The 17146-nt window shown below is 41.0% G+C and overlaps 1 protein-coding gene across 1 annotated transcript in view; it reads left to right on the forward strand.

Moving 5' to 3' along the window:
* MTHFD1L (methylenetetrahydrofolate dehydrogenase (NADP+ dependent) 1 like) overlaps positions 1-13128 on the forward strand; it is a 114255-nt gene extending 101127 nt beyond the window's left edge. The window contains exons 27-28 of the mRNA XM_035108760.3: positions 8254-8361; positions 11468-13128. Coding sequence (XP_034964651.3) covers positions 8254-8343 — 90 coding nt within the window. The 3' untranslated portion in view covers positions 8344-8361; positions 11468-13128. The remainder of the gene's footprint in view (positions 1-8253; positions 8362-11467) is intronic.
* Positions 13129-17146: the final 4018 nt, after the last annotated feature.

Below are 17146 nucleotides of genomic sequence, written 5' to 3' on the forward strand. Positions count from 1 at the left end.
AATAATAATAATAATAATAATAATAATAATAATAATAATTGTCCAGTAGCACCTTAGAGACCAGCCTATACCAAGAACAAACTTAGTTGGTCTCTAAGGTGCTATAATCTCAAGCAACCCTGTGAGGAAGGCGAAGCTTGGGATACACTATCATGTTCTGCTGGGACTTGGTGCTCACCAGGAAAAATGAAAGAGATTACCAGAGTCTCTTCCTGTAAAACCAGGCCCTATCAGGACTCTAGCTACTCCCAATGGACTCTTCTGGTCGAGCTTTGGAAGGTGGTGTTTCAGCAGAGAACCAAAGTTATCCGAAGAGTGCCAAGGCTTCCCTTCTAGTGGTTCCACCCTCTTGGGTGAGCTGGGTGCAATCTTTTAAGTAGCTCATTTTAGTTGCATGCTCCTGCGTGGCTGTGGAACAGGAGAAGCTACAGGGGAGTCATCCCCAGAGTTGAGGATGCTGGAAGACCTGTGTCCTCAGGCAAGGATGGGGTAGATGGGGTTGCTGAGGGTTCCACCTCCCCACTGAGCGGGGGTTGACTTGTGAGACGTCTGAACCTGAGTCCTCCCTCACTGGGATGTGGATGCAGGGGACATAACATTAACTGGCTCGTGACCTCACAGGGGTAGTAGGGATTTGAACAATGCCACATTCAAACCCAACATTTTAGCCATCATGCCACACTAACTCTGGTCTTAAATTGACTCTTCGGTTCTTGCAGCACAAGCTTTCATGAACTCAAGCCTGCTTCTTCAGATGTGTAAAGTATTATCCTCACTGACTTGATGAGGAGAGGGTTGGGGTATGCAGGGGGTGGGGAGGGAGTCTCATACTGTATCGACTAACTCTTATTGACTAGTTGTGGAATAAAATCAATTATATTTGGAACTTTAGAAACTAAGGTGCTTAAGCTTAAACTTGCTCCTAAATAACCCCCTCAAAGGGTCATATGTTGCAATTCGTAGTCATGTAGCAGGGGACTAATTTTAGTAACTGCATGTATGATCGCTCTTTTAATGATATCTGTGTTTAAGGTAGTAACCATTTCTGCACAGCTATGTTATACATTTAAGTACAAAAATCTGCAGCAGAAGGTAATGTCAAAATATTATTCTCTCTAATCAAGATTGCTCAACATAAGCTATGGCTGGAAATGCTGGCTGGGTTTGAACATGCATGCTTTGCCAGCAATGTACAAGGAGTTACGTTCTAGGAGGGACTGTGAACTTACTTGGATGCCTTCTGTGGGAAAATACTTTAGTTGGTTGATGGCATCACTTTTCCTTAAATATGCTGAAGAATTTCTTAAACTCTTGAGCTGCTTATTATTTGAAACCTTGTCATGATGGAAAGCTTTAATTTACTTGAGGTCACAGAAGAGGGGGAGTAATAGGAGGCAAGCTGAACTCTAGATGATTCCTGGCTGATTTTGCCTCTGGCTAAACAGTAATGTTGTAGAAAGGCTTCTGTGCCAAAAATGCTTCACCAGAAATTAGCTCCTTTTGATCCATCATCCTTTGGGTTTGTTTGTTTGAAACCTGAATCAGTTCAAATATTTTTTAAAAAAGCGATGTATTAAAAATGTTTATTTCATGGTTCAGTTATACTACCAAGCCCAGCTGCGGATATTTGGGCAAGGTCAGCTAATACGATGCTGTTGGACTATAGCTACCATTAGTTCCAATCAAGATAGGCAAGGACCAGGAATAGTGGAAACTATGGTCCAGTATATGGAGGGTACCATGTTGACAACCTGGTAGTTGGAGAATGAATAAACTAGTATATGCCGAGATGTAGCAATAACTGCAAGATGTGTTCTGATTCTAACAGTTGGGATAACTCAGTTGGTAGACCATGAAATTCATAATCTCAGCACCATGGGGTCAAGCCCAGCATTGGGTGAAAGATTCCTGCATTGCAGGTGGTTGGATGAGATGATCCTTGTGGTGCCTTCCAACTCTATGCTTCTATGATTCTAACTTTGTCAGAGCAATGCTGGCTCATGGGATAGCTTCAGTCACCACGGTATTGAATAGGTAGGGTCAGAGAAGAAGCATGTAAGATTGCAGGTTATTGATTTATTACCCACCCTTCACCTGCAACATTAAAAACATTGTAAACAACTTAAAAGCCATGGTAAAGAGCAGGCATCCCCAAACTGCGGCCCTCCAGATGTTTTGGCCTACAACTCCCATGATCCCTAGCTAAGAGGACCAGTGGTCAGGGATGATGAGAATTGTAGTCCAAAACATCTGGAGGGCCGAAGTTGGGGGGTGCCTGGTAAAGAGCATCCAGCATCTTCAGCACTCATAGGAAATGGCATAATGAAGTTCCCAGACACACCTCTGTGGGGGGTGGAGTTCTACAACTTAGGGTCTACAGTCGTACCTCGGGTTACGACCACCTCGGTTTGCGAACAGTTCGGGTTACGAACTGCGCAAACCCGGAAGTGTTTTCGCCCCGCGCCCGCGCGCATAAGCCGCGCGCGATCGCGCGATTTGCGCATGCGCAAAATGGCGGCGCCCATCGTGCTCGGTTTGCGAACTATTCGGGTTACGAACTGCGATCCGGAACGGATCGCGTTCGTAACCCGAGGTATTACTGTATAGGGAAGGAAGTGGCCTTTCAGATATTTTGGGCTGGAGTTGTTAAGGCTTTAAACCAGGCACCCCCAAACTTCAGCCCTCCAGATGTTTTGGACTACAGTTCCCATATTCCCCGACCACCGGTCCTGTTAGCTAGGGATCATGGGAGTTGTAGGCCAAAACATCTGAAGGGCCGCAGTATGGGGATGCCTGCTTTAAACACTAATGTGACCACCTCACCAGCTGAGCAATTGTGCTCCTCTGCTGGGAGTATGGCTTCTATCCTACAGGTACATTTAGTGGACTTTTAGAGTTGCAGGCCCAACCTGGTACCAACTGAAATTAGACAAATCGCTACCAATTTGATATTTAGGCAGGTATTGAAGACCTTTTGTTTAAAAAAGGCTTTCCCTGGAGTGTGTGTGCCCCAGGGAGGTCACTTCAGTGCTCGTAACACAGTGGTTTCACTTCACCCCTAAGGCTCACTCCATTGTCTCTCAAGACAGATGGGTGCCAAAAGCTCTTTGGATGCTCCTGTGAGGAGAAGTAGAGAGTGCTGTTTCTGTTTAACTGATTGGGGAGTAGAATTTCAGACATTAACTTGCCTTAGTCACCCAGTAAGTCCACAACTAAGTTGAGATTTGAACAGAGATCTTGGAAGAAGTACCAGTATGTTCTATACAGTGGCTGGGATTACAAAGGGACTTGTTTCCTCCTTTGGCTGTTCTAGTAAAACAATTTTATTTGGATGCTTAGCAGAAGACATAGTAAAATAATATTTTATTAGAAAAGCAGTTAGGGGACTAGTGCTAAATATGAACATTTGTATTCAGGAATTGTTACTTCAGGGAACAATTAGTTTGCTTCACATTAACAGGCCTAATAAATGAGTTTTCCTGTCATTAGCATGTTACTAACAGATGTGCAGTGACAGATGAAAACTGTCCCCAACTGTGTTCTAATCCCAGAATTTGGCTCAAAACACGACACTACTAAATTCTTATACAAACTGCTTAAACTAAACTAAATTCTTATACAAACTGGTATCTGACGAAGTGTGCATGCACACGAAAGCTCATACCAAAATAAAAACTTAGTTGGTCTTTAAGGTGCTAGTGAAGGAATTTTTTTATTTTGCTTTGACTCAGACCAACACGGCTACCTACCTGTAACTGCTTAATTTCAAGATGGAGACTCTGAATTCCTACATATAAGCTACTTTTATTTCTTACCCATCCTTCACCATAACGTCCCAGGCCGTGTTATAACAATTTTAAAATATATTAAAAACATAACAGATTACAATAAAGAGAATAGGGTATATGAAGCATCTCTTAACTTTAAATGGCACAATGTATTTTGTGCTTTTCAAAAAACAGAAGCTTGTAAAATTCACTATATTAATGCATAGATGGATTGTGGTGGCTCATGAATCTCACTTGTGCCCAGCCTACTATTTGAGAAATGTCATAGTAACTCTTTATTTATATATTTACATTTCTTTGTATGAAATTAATTTTTATAAAGTATCTCTAAACAAATACTTGGATAGGAAGGGTGGGGTTTTGATAGCATTTTTTTTTCTGTATCCATGATTCATGGCTAATCTGGTTCCTGTGGTGATAGTTTTAGTACATTCTTACCTTTGGATAAAAATGTAGTCAAATCCAAGTAGAACTTCAGAAAAGTGCATTATTAATCTCCCCTACCCCAACTGCTTAAAATTGTGATTAATGGCTTTCATAAACCCATGTATTTATTTTGAGGTACCAAATGTATACAGCGAGATTATGTTTTTAAAGAATTGTTTAGGTATTATCAATTGTTTTGGGGAAATAATGTTGCCTGAAAGTCTAAAATTATTAGAGTTCTTAAAATCTTGACTCTTTTCCAAGGCCTGCCCCAAGCATCTGTTTTTTCAATCTGAGGTTTTGGGATTTTGTTTTTATATTTTTGTAGGAAAGGGAGCTTTGTGAGGATTGCCTATGACAACCAATTCCATCTTGAATATAGCTTTAGTATATATGCCCTTTGTTTCTTTGAGCCAAACTATACTACTAAAGCCTAATTAAATTATACCCCTCTCACATAATTTTTCTTCTTTTATTTAAGCATTAACCATTTCCCAGTCATACTGAGTAAAACAGGGAATGCTGACATTTATTATGGGAACACGATACCTCAAATCTATTGGGCCATTTTAAGTAATTGATTAAAGTCCCAGGACTATTGGGGGAAAGATGCTTATTTGCAGAGTATGTGTACTGTGCACTTCACTGTGCAGAAGCTGTTGTGCATTTGAGAATGTTTCCATTTTTCAAAAGGTAAAATAAAAACCCGCTCTTCTGCTAATTGTGGCTGCGATTTGTTCAATGCAGGCAGGGTTTGCTGAAGTGTCGGAATATCAGGTGGACCTTCTGTGTTCACCAAATTATTTATTCTTCTCCACAAGTGATGTCTGTAACAAAACATTGCAGTGTGGGAAGCTGTCTAGGGTTCCAGCTAGCCATGCCTTCTTCCAGGTCCAGGATACTTCTTTCTATTCCATTCATCCTCTCTCCCCTCCCTCTCCCGTTTCTACATCAGCCTACAAGTCAGACAGCATCCCATGCTTGCCCACTGAGCAAGCTTAGTCTCATTGAGTTATTCTCGTAACGCCCCTTCCTTCTGTGTTTTCTATTAAAAATATTCCTGTACTTTTCCAAAGCTTGGAGTTCTCCCAAGCCTGCAAATACCTTCTTCTTGTGTGTAAATGGTTTCTCCCCTGTGCCCCCATATCAGGAACTACACTTGAAAAATGAGTTTGCTATTGACATACAGGACAGGATTGAGGAACTGGATCCAGCTGACATCATCATAATGCCAGGAGCAGTGTTTTCCTTTGCTGGCATGGCTTAATTTTAAACTGCGGGTAAAGGAAGCAAGGTTTGCAACTGCTGGTGGTGACTGGTGGCAACTTCCAACCCCGCACCCTTTGCCTGCACAGTGTGAAATTGAACCATGCTGCTGAAGGAAGCATTTCCCTGTGGGGGGCTGGCTATAAGCACTGTTCAGCTGACTAGCATTTACAGCCAACCCTGCTTAGGGAAGATTGGCTGCTCTACAGCGTTCCTGATCTCTATGGGACTGCTGATCAGCACTAAGAACATGCCTAACTTTGCCAAGGAGCAATCAGCAGAGCACCCTTTAAAGCTCCCAACTATTCCTTTGCAGCCACGTTTTTACCTGTTTTCATTATATGTGTCAACAGGTGTGGGGCAGGTGGCCATGGTTTGTTGGAGAGAGGACTTGGGGAGCCCTGATACAGGACAATGAATATGTATGAGCAGTGTCTGCAGAAAGCCCTTCACTAAGAACCAAATAAATGGGAGCTCTACAGTTAAGATTTTTTTAAATGATAAATTGCCGCTGCTGGCTGATTGAAAAGGGGCAACCGTGCTGAGGGAAGGAGGCGATCTGTGTACAGTAACCCCACTTTGCTGAGATGTTGTAAAAACAAATGTATTGGCTTTGGCTTTGGTTTAGAGATGATTGTGGCACAAAACCTGCACTTTGAAATGCTTTAGACTTTCATTTAGACACAAAAATCAGAGGGGAAATTTGACAGAATCTTTTATTCTGAAATAACCTAATAAGAAATAGATTTAACTTCAACTAATAACTAGCAAACAACAAAGTATCTTTAGTTTTAACAAAACAATGGCAAACTATGAATTTGAGAATTGAGCTGTAAACGTATTAAGCACACTTTTAAGAAAGCATGCTTAAGCTGGCAGCTTCGGTTTTAAAGGAGAATTAGCTGCATGGCATCCAACTCCATATTGAGTCACTGCACACATGCTCTAAATATGTGTCTCTGGAGGATCCTAGTGGTGCTCCCACTTCTACCAGAAAAAGAAGAAATCCTTTATGTTTAGTGAAAGCAGACATTTTATTTTAAGAGATTACGCTTGGCAAGCTGTTCTAAATTGGCAGTGGTTTTCTTTAATTCTGTATTAATCTAGTTTTTAGTAAAGGATTTTGAATCATGCCAGTGACAGCTTGTGCACTGAGAGAAAGGGTCTTGTTTCCCATCATTATGATCTTAGAATGGAGCTAAGAGACATTCTTAGCAAATGTATTGTCCCAACCCTATAGGACTGAGATAACAGGAATGGGGGGGGAGGAAAACTTGCAGGAAAATTTCATGGAAAGGAAAGAGAAGTCTCCCAGGGGACTTGTTTCCTCCAGCTGGGCTACCTTCCTGTTTCAGAGTTTATAGGGATGGGATAAAAATGGGGAGGGTATTTGCAGGAGAAGCTGGGAAGGGTTAAGCATTCCTCTCATTCAGCATAATTTTAAATGTAGGAACATCTGCAGAATTTGTGTTGAGCCGTCATATAGTTAACTTTTTCTCTTTGCTGACACACAAATTAATCTCAAATTAGTTTAGATGTATTCAAGTCTCCAGGGCCAGATTAACTACTGAAAAAAGCCAATGCAATTCTGGGCTGCATCAATAGGAGTATAGCGTCTAGATCAAGGGAAGTAATAGTACCACTGTATTCTGCTCTGGTCAGACCTCACCTGGAGTACTGTGTCCAGTTCTGGGCACCACAGTTCAAGAAGGATACTGACAAGCTGGAACGTGTCCAGAGGAGGGCAACCAAAATGGTCAAAGGCCTGGAAACAATGCCTTATGAGGAATGGCTTAGGGAGCTGGGTATGTTTAGCCTGGAGAAGAGAAGGTTAAGGGGTGATATGATAGCCATGTTCAAATATATAAAAGGATGCCATATAGAGGAGGGTGAAAGGTTGTTTTCTGCTGCTCCAGAGAAGCGAACACTGAGCAATGGATTCAAACTACAAGATTCCACCTAAACATTAGGAAGAACTTTCTGACAGTAAGAGCTGTTCGGCAGTGGAATTTGCTGCCAAGGAGTGTGGTGGAGTCTCCTTCTTTGGAGGTCTTTAAGCAGAGGCTTCACAGGCATATGTCAAGAATGCTTTGATGGTGTTTCCTGCTCGGCAGGGGGTTGGACTGGATGGCCCTTGTGGTCTCTTCCAACTCTATGATTCTAATCTAAACCATTTTGCACTATCAGGGCCAAAATTAGTTTCAACTAATTTAAAATATTGTCTAACATTATTGTTACTTGTGTAAATGAGTTAACTTATTATTTATGGAAGTTTATTTCTGTTTACAGAACAATTGTTTGATCTTGAAAATGCTGTTGTAGTGCCTATAACCTCTACATGTGCATTAAATAACATTTAGGTATTGATAACTCATTTTCAAATGTGTGTTGGCTAGAGGAGAATGTATTCTTTGTTGTTAACTATCTACATTTCTACTTCCTTTGCCATATTCCTCCTGAAGAATGCACCATTTCCTAAAATTCTGCACCACAGGGTTTTGCACAGTATAGCTTTTACGTTGCTTTTCCATGAGTTCTTGTACACATTTTTAAGCAATCTGAGGCATAAGTGAATCTGTTTAAAGTTTCTGAACCTGATTTAGCAAAAGGGATTGGAGTAACAGATGGCTTGATTCTTTTCATTTCAATGCATGTGAAATTATGAGCCCACGAAGAACAATATGGTCTTTCACTTCATCATGGGTATATATGCACAGTGTGGTTATCAGCTTACAATTGCGGGACCGTAACTTCTGGTTCATTGTTCCCCTAGATGAGTACAATGCCAGGATTGCCTACAAGGCCTTGCTTCTATGACATTGACCTGGACCCTGAAACAGAACAAGTCAAGGGGTTGTTTTAATAAAAGCACAAAAATAAGGTGAGTGGAAGTTCTTGTTAAAGATGAGTCCCTTTGGTGTTTGACAGTAGTAATGAACAAAAGAGATTTGATATTTCAAATGGACTTTTAATGTTTCTTTTCTCACATCTTGTGGCTTTCATCCTTGTCATACCTAAATCTTTAATAAATTGGTATATCAAGGATGTTTCATAGCAAATCACTTATGTTATTTATTTATTTATTTATTTATTTATTTATTTGAATGTGATTATGTTTTATTTCTGATAGTGAATTTAGATTGACCTTCCAAAGCATACAACTAAGTGCTTATCATTTCCTCCAATGCCCCATCAGTTTTCTATTGGTAGTTCTCATTTTCGCCATGGGGTGGAGGAGGTGGGGAGGAAGAAACAGGATTCAGCGAAGTCCAGCGAATTGCATGACTCTATAAGTTAAGTCTACAGTTGAGAGCAGCTGAGACTTGGTTACTCAGGGAGGGCCAGAGGAAATTAGCCTGCTGTGTCCCTCACCACAGATAGTAAGTATCCGTAGAATTAAGGCTGGGGAATATGTTCCACCAAGTTAATTTCTGCACTATTGAGATATATATACTGCTCTCTATCCCAACCTTTTCTAATCTCTTTGGGGAAAATAGCTCAGTGGTAGAGTCTTGTGTTGTGCTTGAATAAGGCCCAAGGTTTAATATCTTGCATTCCAAGGAGTCAGTGGGGAGGGGGAACCTGGAGAGCCTATCCCATTTCCTGACCATCACACAGCTCTTCCTGTCCTTAGTACCTACACAGATTTCTTTGAGTCAAGCTGATATTCCACTCTGTTCACCAGAGTTTGAGTTCAGTTCCTGACATCATGCAAATCAGCATTTAAAACAGGCATCCCAAAACTTCGGCCCTCCAGATATTTTGGACTACAATTCCCATCTTCCCTGACCACTAGTCCTGTTAGCTAGGGATCATGGGAGTTGTAGGCCAAAACATCCGCAGTTTGGGGGTGCCTGATTTAAAACATTCCATAATATGGCAACAATTCAGATATTGGCTAAAGGAAATCTTACAGGTGACATCCAGCTCTTCACCCATTGTAAACCACTTACAGTTTATGGATGGTTAAGCACTATATAAATGCTGCTAAATAAAAATGAAAAATAAAAATATCATGTTTGGTCCAGCTTCTTTTACAGAAATATCAAAAGCCCTTTTGTGTAACCTTCTGCGCCCAGGCTTTATGAAGTGCATTTTGCAATTATACTTTTCGTTCCCATTTCAAGCTTCTTGTTAAAGGGAGTACAAAAAGTACTGTCTGAATTTTCCAGAGAATTCCAGCAAGTATTGGATAAACAAGTTTATGCTTTCCTTGCAAATGGACCGTGGATTATTTTAAGACGACTCCAAGGATGTAGTCGCATCCTATTAAAGTCAATTGCAAAACAACCATTGATTTTAATTACAGTACTCTGAATTGCACACAAAGTGCTAGAGTGTTTGGAAAGCGGTTATTAAGATCTCAGCTACTTGGGATCACCCGGTCCTACATTCCTGAAATATGCTTGGACTTTGATTAACTCAGGAGGAAGGGAATTCTACAACTATAGAGCCACTGTTCAGACCACATCTCTACAGACATTGTGGTCATAAACTCAGCGTACAGGTAAGCCCTATTCAGACATGCTGCTGGCCTATACATGCCTCCATGTCAAAGGAGCACACACATACCCAGCCCTCATTTTAGACTTGGCCTTCCAACTTGTGGAAGGTGACAGGGAGTGGTGCAGGGTGGGAGTGGAGTATAATGCACTTGTCCTTGCTTATGGGTATGGGTGTATTATGCAAGCAGCATACTCAAATTAAGACTACAGCAAGCACCAGGTTTAAGAGATACCAGTGGGATGTTAGAGAAGAGGCAGTCACTCCCAACAGCAACTAGGACATTAATCAGCACTTTGATCATAAACCCAGAAGGTAATGCTAGAAACATGGGTGCTTTCACCATTTCTCCTTCCCCCACAAAATAAAGGATCAGCGTGTGATTATCTGCACCAATCTGAAGCTTGCAGACCATCATAATAGGCACCTCCTCAGAGTGCAGTACTATTTTCAAGCCTTGAAGTTACAAAATGATAGCTAATGCATCTATATCTGATAAAACAAACCGCGGACACTATGCGCAGAATTGCCAGGGGGGGGAAAACACAATTTTCATGGCCTACAGCTGAAATGGGGAACCTCTGCTCCACGGGTCTCCTAATCGAGCCTCTTCCATTTTCCCCAAGCCATATCCCTTCTCCCTCACCTCCTCCTTACTTGATCTGCAGCAGGCTCACAATGGAGAGAGATGCTCGCTTGGTGATCTCTTCCCTTCTACACTTCTTCACTGTGCTCCTTTCTCAGCACACAGCAAGGTAGCTAAGCTACGAAAGGAAACAGGGTGTGTGAATGGGCTTTAGTCTCACCTACTTCAGGCTTTGTCACTACCCACTGCATATGGCCCCCAACCACTTTCCCATGAATGAATACAGTTCTCAGGTGAAAAAAATCTCCACCCTGGCCTGCAGGGTAGCAGCATGTTGGCTGCAGTGAGCTGCTGCATACCCTTTATTTCTGGCCACACTCACATAACAGAACCTCAAATTCCAAGGATCAGTGATGTGGAGTATTCTGGTCTCTACTCGGGGTACAGGAATTTATGGTGCAGGAAAAATATATATGTAGAATTGGACCTTAGCTGGTAATAATGCTGGTAATAATAATTAGCACTGGTAATAGTTTAATTAATTATTCTAATTGAGAAAAAGGCATTCACAAATTATTCCGTGTATGAGATTGGAGTAGCTGCACTGACATAAATCTGAAAGATGAGAATATTTTTTTCTTCACTGCTCTAACATACACAGCCCTGTGGGATAATACATTAGGGATCTGTCTATATTAGGAGAAAGTACACTACACCATGTAGAACAGTTAAGTGTTTTGCTTTACTTACCCTCCAGGCAAAATAATTCAAGCACAGTAATGTTACAGATAATTTGCAGTCTTATATCCTTTTTTGAGAGAGAACAAAAAAAAAGACGTTTCTTCAAACAATGAAAAAAGGAATTCTTTAAATACTTAACTTTTTTTCTATTTTTCAGACTTCTGCAGCTTCCATGTTTTCCTGGAGTAGGACAAGCATGAATTTGAAGAATGCCTATCATGTATCTCTGCAACAATATTAGAATACACCAAAGCAAATAAATATAATATTTCTTGAAACCTTTCTGTAATAAAAAACCAAAGCAAGAACTTTTTAAATAAACAAAACAAAACAGTACTAATTTATTGTAAAGTGGCAGTGTTAAGGAATGTTTTTCAAGACATGATATTGCCTGCATTCTAACTAGTGAGTGTAGGTAGGGGGAAATGATACAGAAATACCTTTTCCACTTTTAAAGATTTCGATTCACTTGTTAAGATGCTTTACCTCACTTGGGTCAGCCTAGAAAATCAACATTAAAAGAATAATGCTGTCTGATGCAGTTTAATGCATTTTATGGGGTATATACTGCAGCTTCTTGAATTCAACAGCTGTAGCACCAAGCAAAATTATCTGGGAATGTCTGCGCTACCTTTCAGTGTTACCTACTGGGGTTGGGGGAAGCTAGGATTTCAAATGCAGGATCTCTCATTTCATAAAATAGCCCAGGAATTTTATATAAATTGAAAATAAGTGTTGTTGTTTTCCCATGTGGCCAAACAGCTGTGAAATGTTCATAACTTCATGTATCTCACTGTTATTGCTCTTTGGAAATGAGTTCAAGTTTCTGGCTTACTGCTTTGTACTGTCCTCAATATACCAAATGCCAACAAGCTTTCTTTCTTTTTACAGCCAATAGAAGTAAATCTTTATGTGTAAGCCTGCAACTCTCACTTCTAAAAAATGTACATAGGTTCAGTACAGTATTGGGTTTCTGAAAGAAGCTTTGCCCTTTTTTGGATAGTACTTTAACATAACTGTACGTACTGCGTTATAGTGTTAGGTTAACAGGAGGAACCAAAATACTATTGTCTATTGGATGATGTATTTGCTGCTGCTTCTAGTCAGCAGTTGGCACTGTCAGTCAAGTATCCAGTGCTCTGTAAGTAGAACAGCATATATGCAAGGGTACGTACCACTCATTCTCTCTTTCCTACTGTGCCCCCCCCACAAAAACCCTCTCTTGAGGAACCAGGGACACTTGGGGGGGACTGGAAAGTGCAAGAAGTCAGTGCAGTAGAGGGAAGAATTGGAGAATGAGAGCTTGCAAAAGTACTGTAGCTTTTGCAAGCTACCTCAATCAGATTTTAAGTTCTCCCATCCTATTGCAGCACATCCTAGGTCTTTCCTTGGTGATGTGCTTAGGAAGCTGCAGTGAAAAGGAAGGCTTGGGAAGCCTCCTTGCAAGAGCAGACATCTAGCACTGGATTAAAATACCATGATACCTTAGTTTGGATGTTACAAATCTGGAGCCCTAAATCTAAATTGCATTGACATGAAGTTTATACTGACAGGTTGTTAACAGAACACACTATTTTGACAGATAATTTGGGAATGTTTCTCAAAATCATTTTTCATGATTATTATTGGTGTGAGTGATAGCATGCACAGTATTTCCCTTCCAACATCTATTGCATATTGAAAACAGTTTGATTGCATTAACTCCAGGCAGGCACCGCAGTCTTCCTTTCATTCAGCAATCCATCCCACACAATTGTCTGAAATCTGGTAAACATATGACAAGTGCCTGAAAATAAACTCAATTTTAATCCTCAAAAATTGCATCACTGAGTTTCTGGATACTGGATGTCCATTCATTTTGTCAATTATATGATTTTGTTAGAACAGTGTGACGCTTTTGAAGATAAATATGGTTCATTTTCTAGAACCCTGTAATACAGAACTGGGTGGAGCAGAGAGACTTAATAATAAAAGGTGCTAATTGATTTGTCTACTGGTCACACATTATAAGAAACTGGTTCTACCTTCAGATAAATTTCATGCTGTCAAGGATGTGGTAGGCAAATCTACTTGATGATTTGAGGGGAACACCTAGGATGGTGAAAGCATGTTAATAGCAGAATGCACAACCCTGTCAAGATAGTCTACTAAATCTTCACCTGTTCCTTCGGAGAACTATGAGCTGTAAGAGCTACAGAGCAGGATTAACGGCATCCAAGTTTAAATCTGCTTGAAGAAAATAATAAAACTCCTGTTTACAATGAGGCTGTATGCAAAGCTTTTGGAAGGAAAGCAACAGAAGTAAAGCACTGTGACAGCAGCTAAGATGTAGGAAAAACACTTGCTCAAAAAGTGCCAATTGGGTTCAAACTGGCACTTTTTGGAGAACTTGTTTCTCCCTTGTCTGTGTGAGATTCTTGAACCTATCAGACCATATTCCATCCTTTTTCACCTCTGCTGTTCCACCCAAGAGCAATTCCAAGGCTTCTCATTGCCTTGTCTAAAGTGTTGAAATCTTAATTTTTTTACTTGTGGTTTGAGGAGCATTTTATTATAAGGCAATGTGGCGTGGTGGTTGAGAGTTGAATTTCACTTAGAAGGTAAAGGTAAAGGGACCCCTGACCATTAGGTCCAGTCGTGACTGACTCTGGGGTTGCGGCGCTCATCTCGCTTTATTGGCCGAGGGAGCCGGCATACAGCTTCCAGGTCATGTGGCCAGCATGACAAAGCCGCTTCTGGCAAACCAGAGCAGCACACAGAAACACCGTTTACCTTCCTGCTGTAGTGGTACCTATTTATCTACTTGCACTTTGAGGTGCTTTCAAACTGCTAGTTTGGCAGGAGACAAGTGCTCAAATCTGCAACTCTCTCATGAAGCTCACTGGGTATCCTTAGGGCAGTTGCTGTCTCATAATCTAACCTACCTTACAGAGTTGTTGTAAAGATAAAATGAGGGGGGAACCATGTACACCACCTTAAGCTCTGAGGAAAGGTGGGGTATAAATGTCACAATAAATGCTTTTGCAAACTTGGTGGGAGTTGGTGGATTAAAAGGGGTGAGGCAAACCACTTGTTTATCCTAAGAGGCTCTAGAGTTTGGATTTAAACATCCTACAAAACTAAAATTCTCAAGGTTTCATAAACAGAATGCATTAAGAATTAAACCAATTTGGAGTACCAGTGTAAGGTACCAGCACAGCTTGATGCACTGGTCCAAACACTATCCTTGATTTCCAGATATTTACTGCAGTACAGTGGAACCTCGGTTTATGAACACCTCGGTTTACGAATTTTCGGTTTACGAACGCCGCGGACCCATCTGGAACGGATTAATTCACTTTCCATTACTTTCAATGGGAAAGTTCGCTTCAGTTTATGAACGCTTCAGTTTATGAACAGACTTCCAGAACCAATTACACCCATGCTTCAGGTTAAGTACGCTTCAGGTTGAGTACTCCGCGGACCCGTCTGGAACGGATTAATCCACTTTCCTTTACTTTAAATGGGAAAGTTTGCTTCAGTTTATGAACGCTTCAGTTTATGAACAGACTTCCGGAACCAATTGTGTTCATAAACCGAGGTACCACTGTATCTTTGTTGCATGGCTGACAGCTCTTTCTCCTGGATATGTGTGCTCCCCTCCCCACCTTTTAGAAAAATAAGCTGAATGATAGGCAACATAAAGTGGAAAAGCAGACTATCCATGTAGAAACATTTGGTGACAAGAAAATGGCTGTTGGGGTGTAGCTGGGTAATTGTACATTGTTGGTTTGCAACCAATTTGTTTATGTAACAAATCAGTTACAGTCAAATATTTCTACAAGTGTGGTCAAAATTGCAACTCCCAGATCAGTAATCCAAACTGCAGTGCATTATATATACACATTATAATGTGTGTGAGTTAATGTACATTTGCTGGAGTGTTTTTCATGCAAAAGTTCAAATATTTATTCCCAAAGTAAACCTTTTCATTCAAAAAGTTTAAAGGACATTTGGAAGACGTTAACTTGCACAAGCTGTCAAACAATAAAGGGCTTGGCAAAAGAGGAATCACTCTGAGGGTTAAAAAGCATGGGGAAATGGAATCGTGTGCAATATGAGCATAGAACAAAATGTTCATGAATACAATTTATAGGATGGATACACACACACACAGCATCTAAGTTCATTACAATTGCTACAACAAGCAGAAAAATCATTGAATGGTCCATCAAGATTCTCGGCAATTTTCAAGTGGTTCATGAAGAAAAAGGCTTTGGAACCACTGAAGTAGACCATCTCTGTACAGATCAACTCCCCTAAACAAAAAAGATCCTAATATAGCAGTTGTTAACTCTGGGATAGGGATCATTAGATCTGAGAGTGAAGTCAAACCGCTGCGCCTCCCGGGGTGCAAGCCTGGGCAATGTGTATGGAGGTCCTGGGCTGCCCAGATGACAAGATGCCCCCCTCTTGGCCTCACTGATGTGGTACAAAGGAAAGCAGAGTAATAGGCTTGGCAGCAGCTTGGCTACAGGAATTACTGGAAAGAGAAATACAAGGCTCCATCCAACCGCCCAATCCGCCAGAGCCTGTCCTTCCCTAACTCACAGAGGAGTACACAGGTGCATAAAATTAATATACAGTACGGTAGGATAAGGAGGGTGGATATAGGAGTGGTTGCAATCTTTTTCTTGATGAAAAGCAGTGTACCAAATGCTTGAATAAAATTAAAAATTGCATAAACGCCCCACCAAAATGTCCACCAGAATGTATGACATACTGAGATGGTACAGGCAGAAGTGGGGGGAGGGTGTTGGAGTAGAGAGAGAACTGGCCAGCTCAAGCCACTAATATCATATAGTAAGCTTTCCACTCATTTTACCTGGTCCTAGTGGAAGATTTTCTGTGGACACAACAGCATGACTGGATCCTACATGCAAGTATCTGTCAAATCTGGTTTTGCAATGAATCAGTCTTCTGAATCTTAGAAAGCTGTAAGTCTGACTTCAGAAGCTCAGTGAAAAGGTAAAGGGACCCCTGACCATTAGGTCCAGTCATGACCGACTCTGGGGTTGCGGCGCTCATCTCGCGTTATTGGCCGAGGGAGCTGGCGTACAGCTTCCAGGTCTTGTGGCCAGCATGACAAAGCCGCTTCTGGTGAACCAGAGCAGCACACGGAAACGCCGTTTACCTTCCTGCTGTACTTGCACTTTGAGGTGCTTTCGAACTGCTAGGTTGGCAGGAGCTGGGACCGAGCAACGGGAGCTCACCCCGTCACAGGGATTTGAACCGCCGACCTTCTGATTGGCAAGCCCTAGGCTCTGTGGTTTAACCCACAGCGCCACCCACGTCCCTTCAGAAGCTCAAGATATTCAATTAATCTCTCCCTACTTAATTTAAACACCAGTCCAGTTGCATAAATGTGTTCCAGCCCCAATTTACAAATGGTTGGCTGCTTATATGTATCTCCAAATGTTTCTCTTTCTTCTTGAACCAGACACTGGCATTTGTCAGATACAGTACATTTACACATGGGTCATTCTCTATGTCTCTGCAGAAACCTTGAAGCTAAGCCAGAAGCCTGCAGCTGTCATTAATGCAAAACCAACAAAAAATGATAAATTGTTTGTTCACAGATAGCTGTAGCTGAGCTTATATTTTGCTTAGTAGTTGATTAATATGAAATAAAGTTAAATTCTTTGTGTGTGTGAATTTGATTTTTTCTTTGCAATTCTTTAGGAAGCACCACAAAGCTAGTAACTTATTTTAAATCACTACAGCTCTTTCAGGAGGAAGGAGGGATTTAATTTGATTGAATAAATAACACAATTCTCCTAAGTATTTATCACACCTC

This window comes from Zootoca vivipara, chromosome 3 (assembly GCF_965207765.1).
Source record: "Zootoca vivipara chromosome 3, rZooViv2.hap1.1, whole genome shotgun sequence".
Classification (NCBI taxonomy): Eukaryota; Metazoa; Chordata; class Lepidosauria; order Squamata; family Lacertidae; genus Zootoca; species Zootoca vivipara.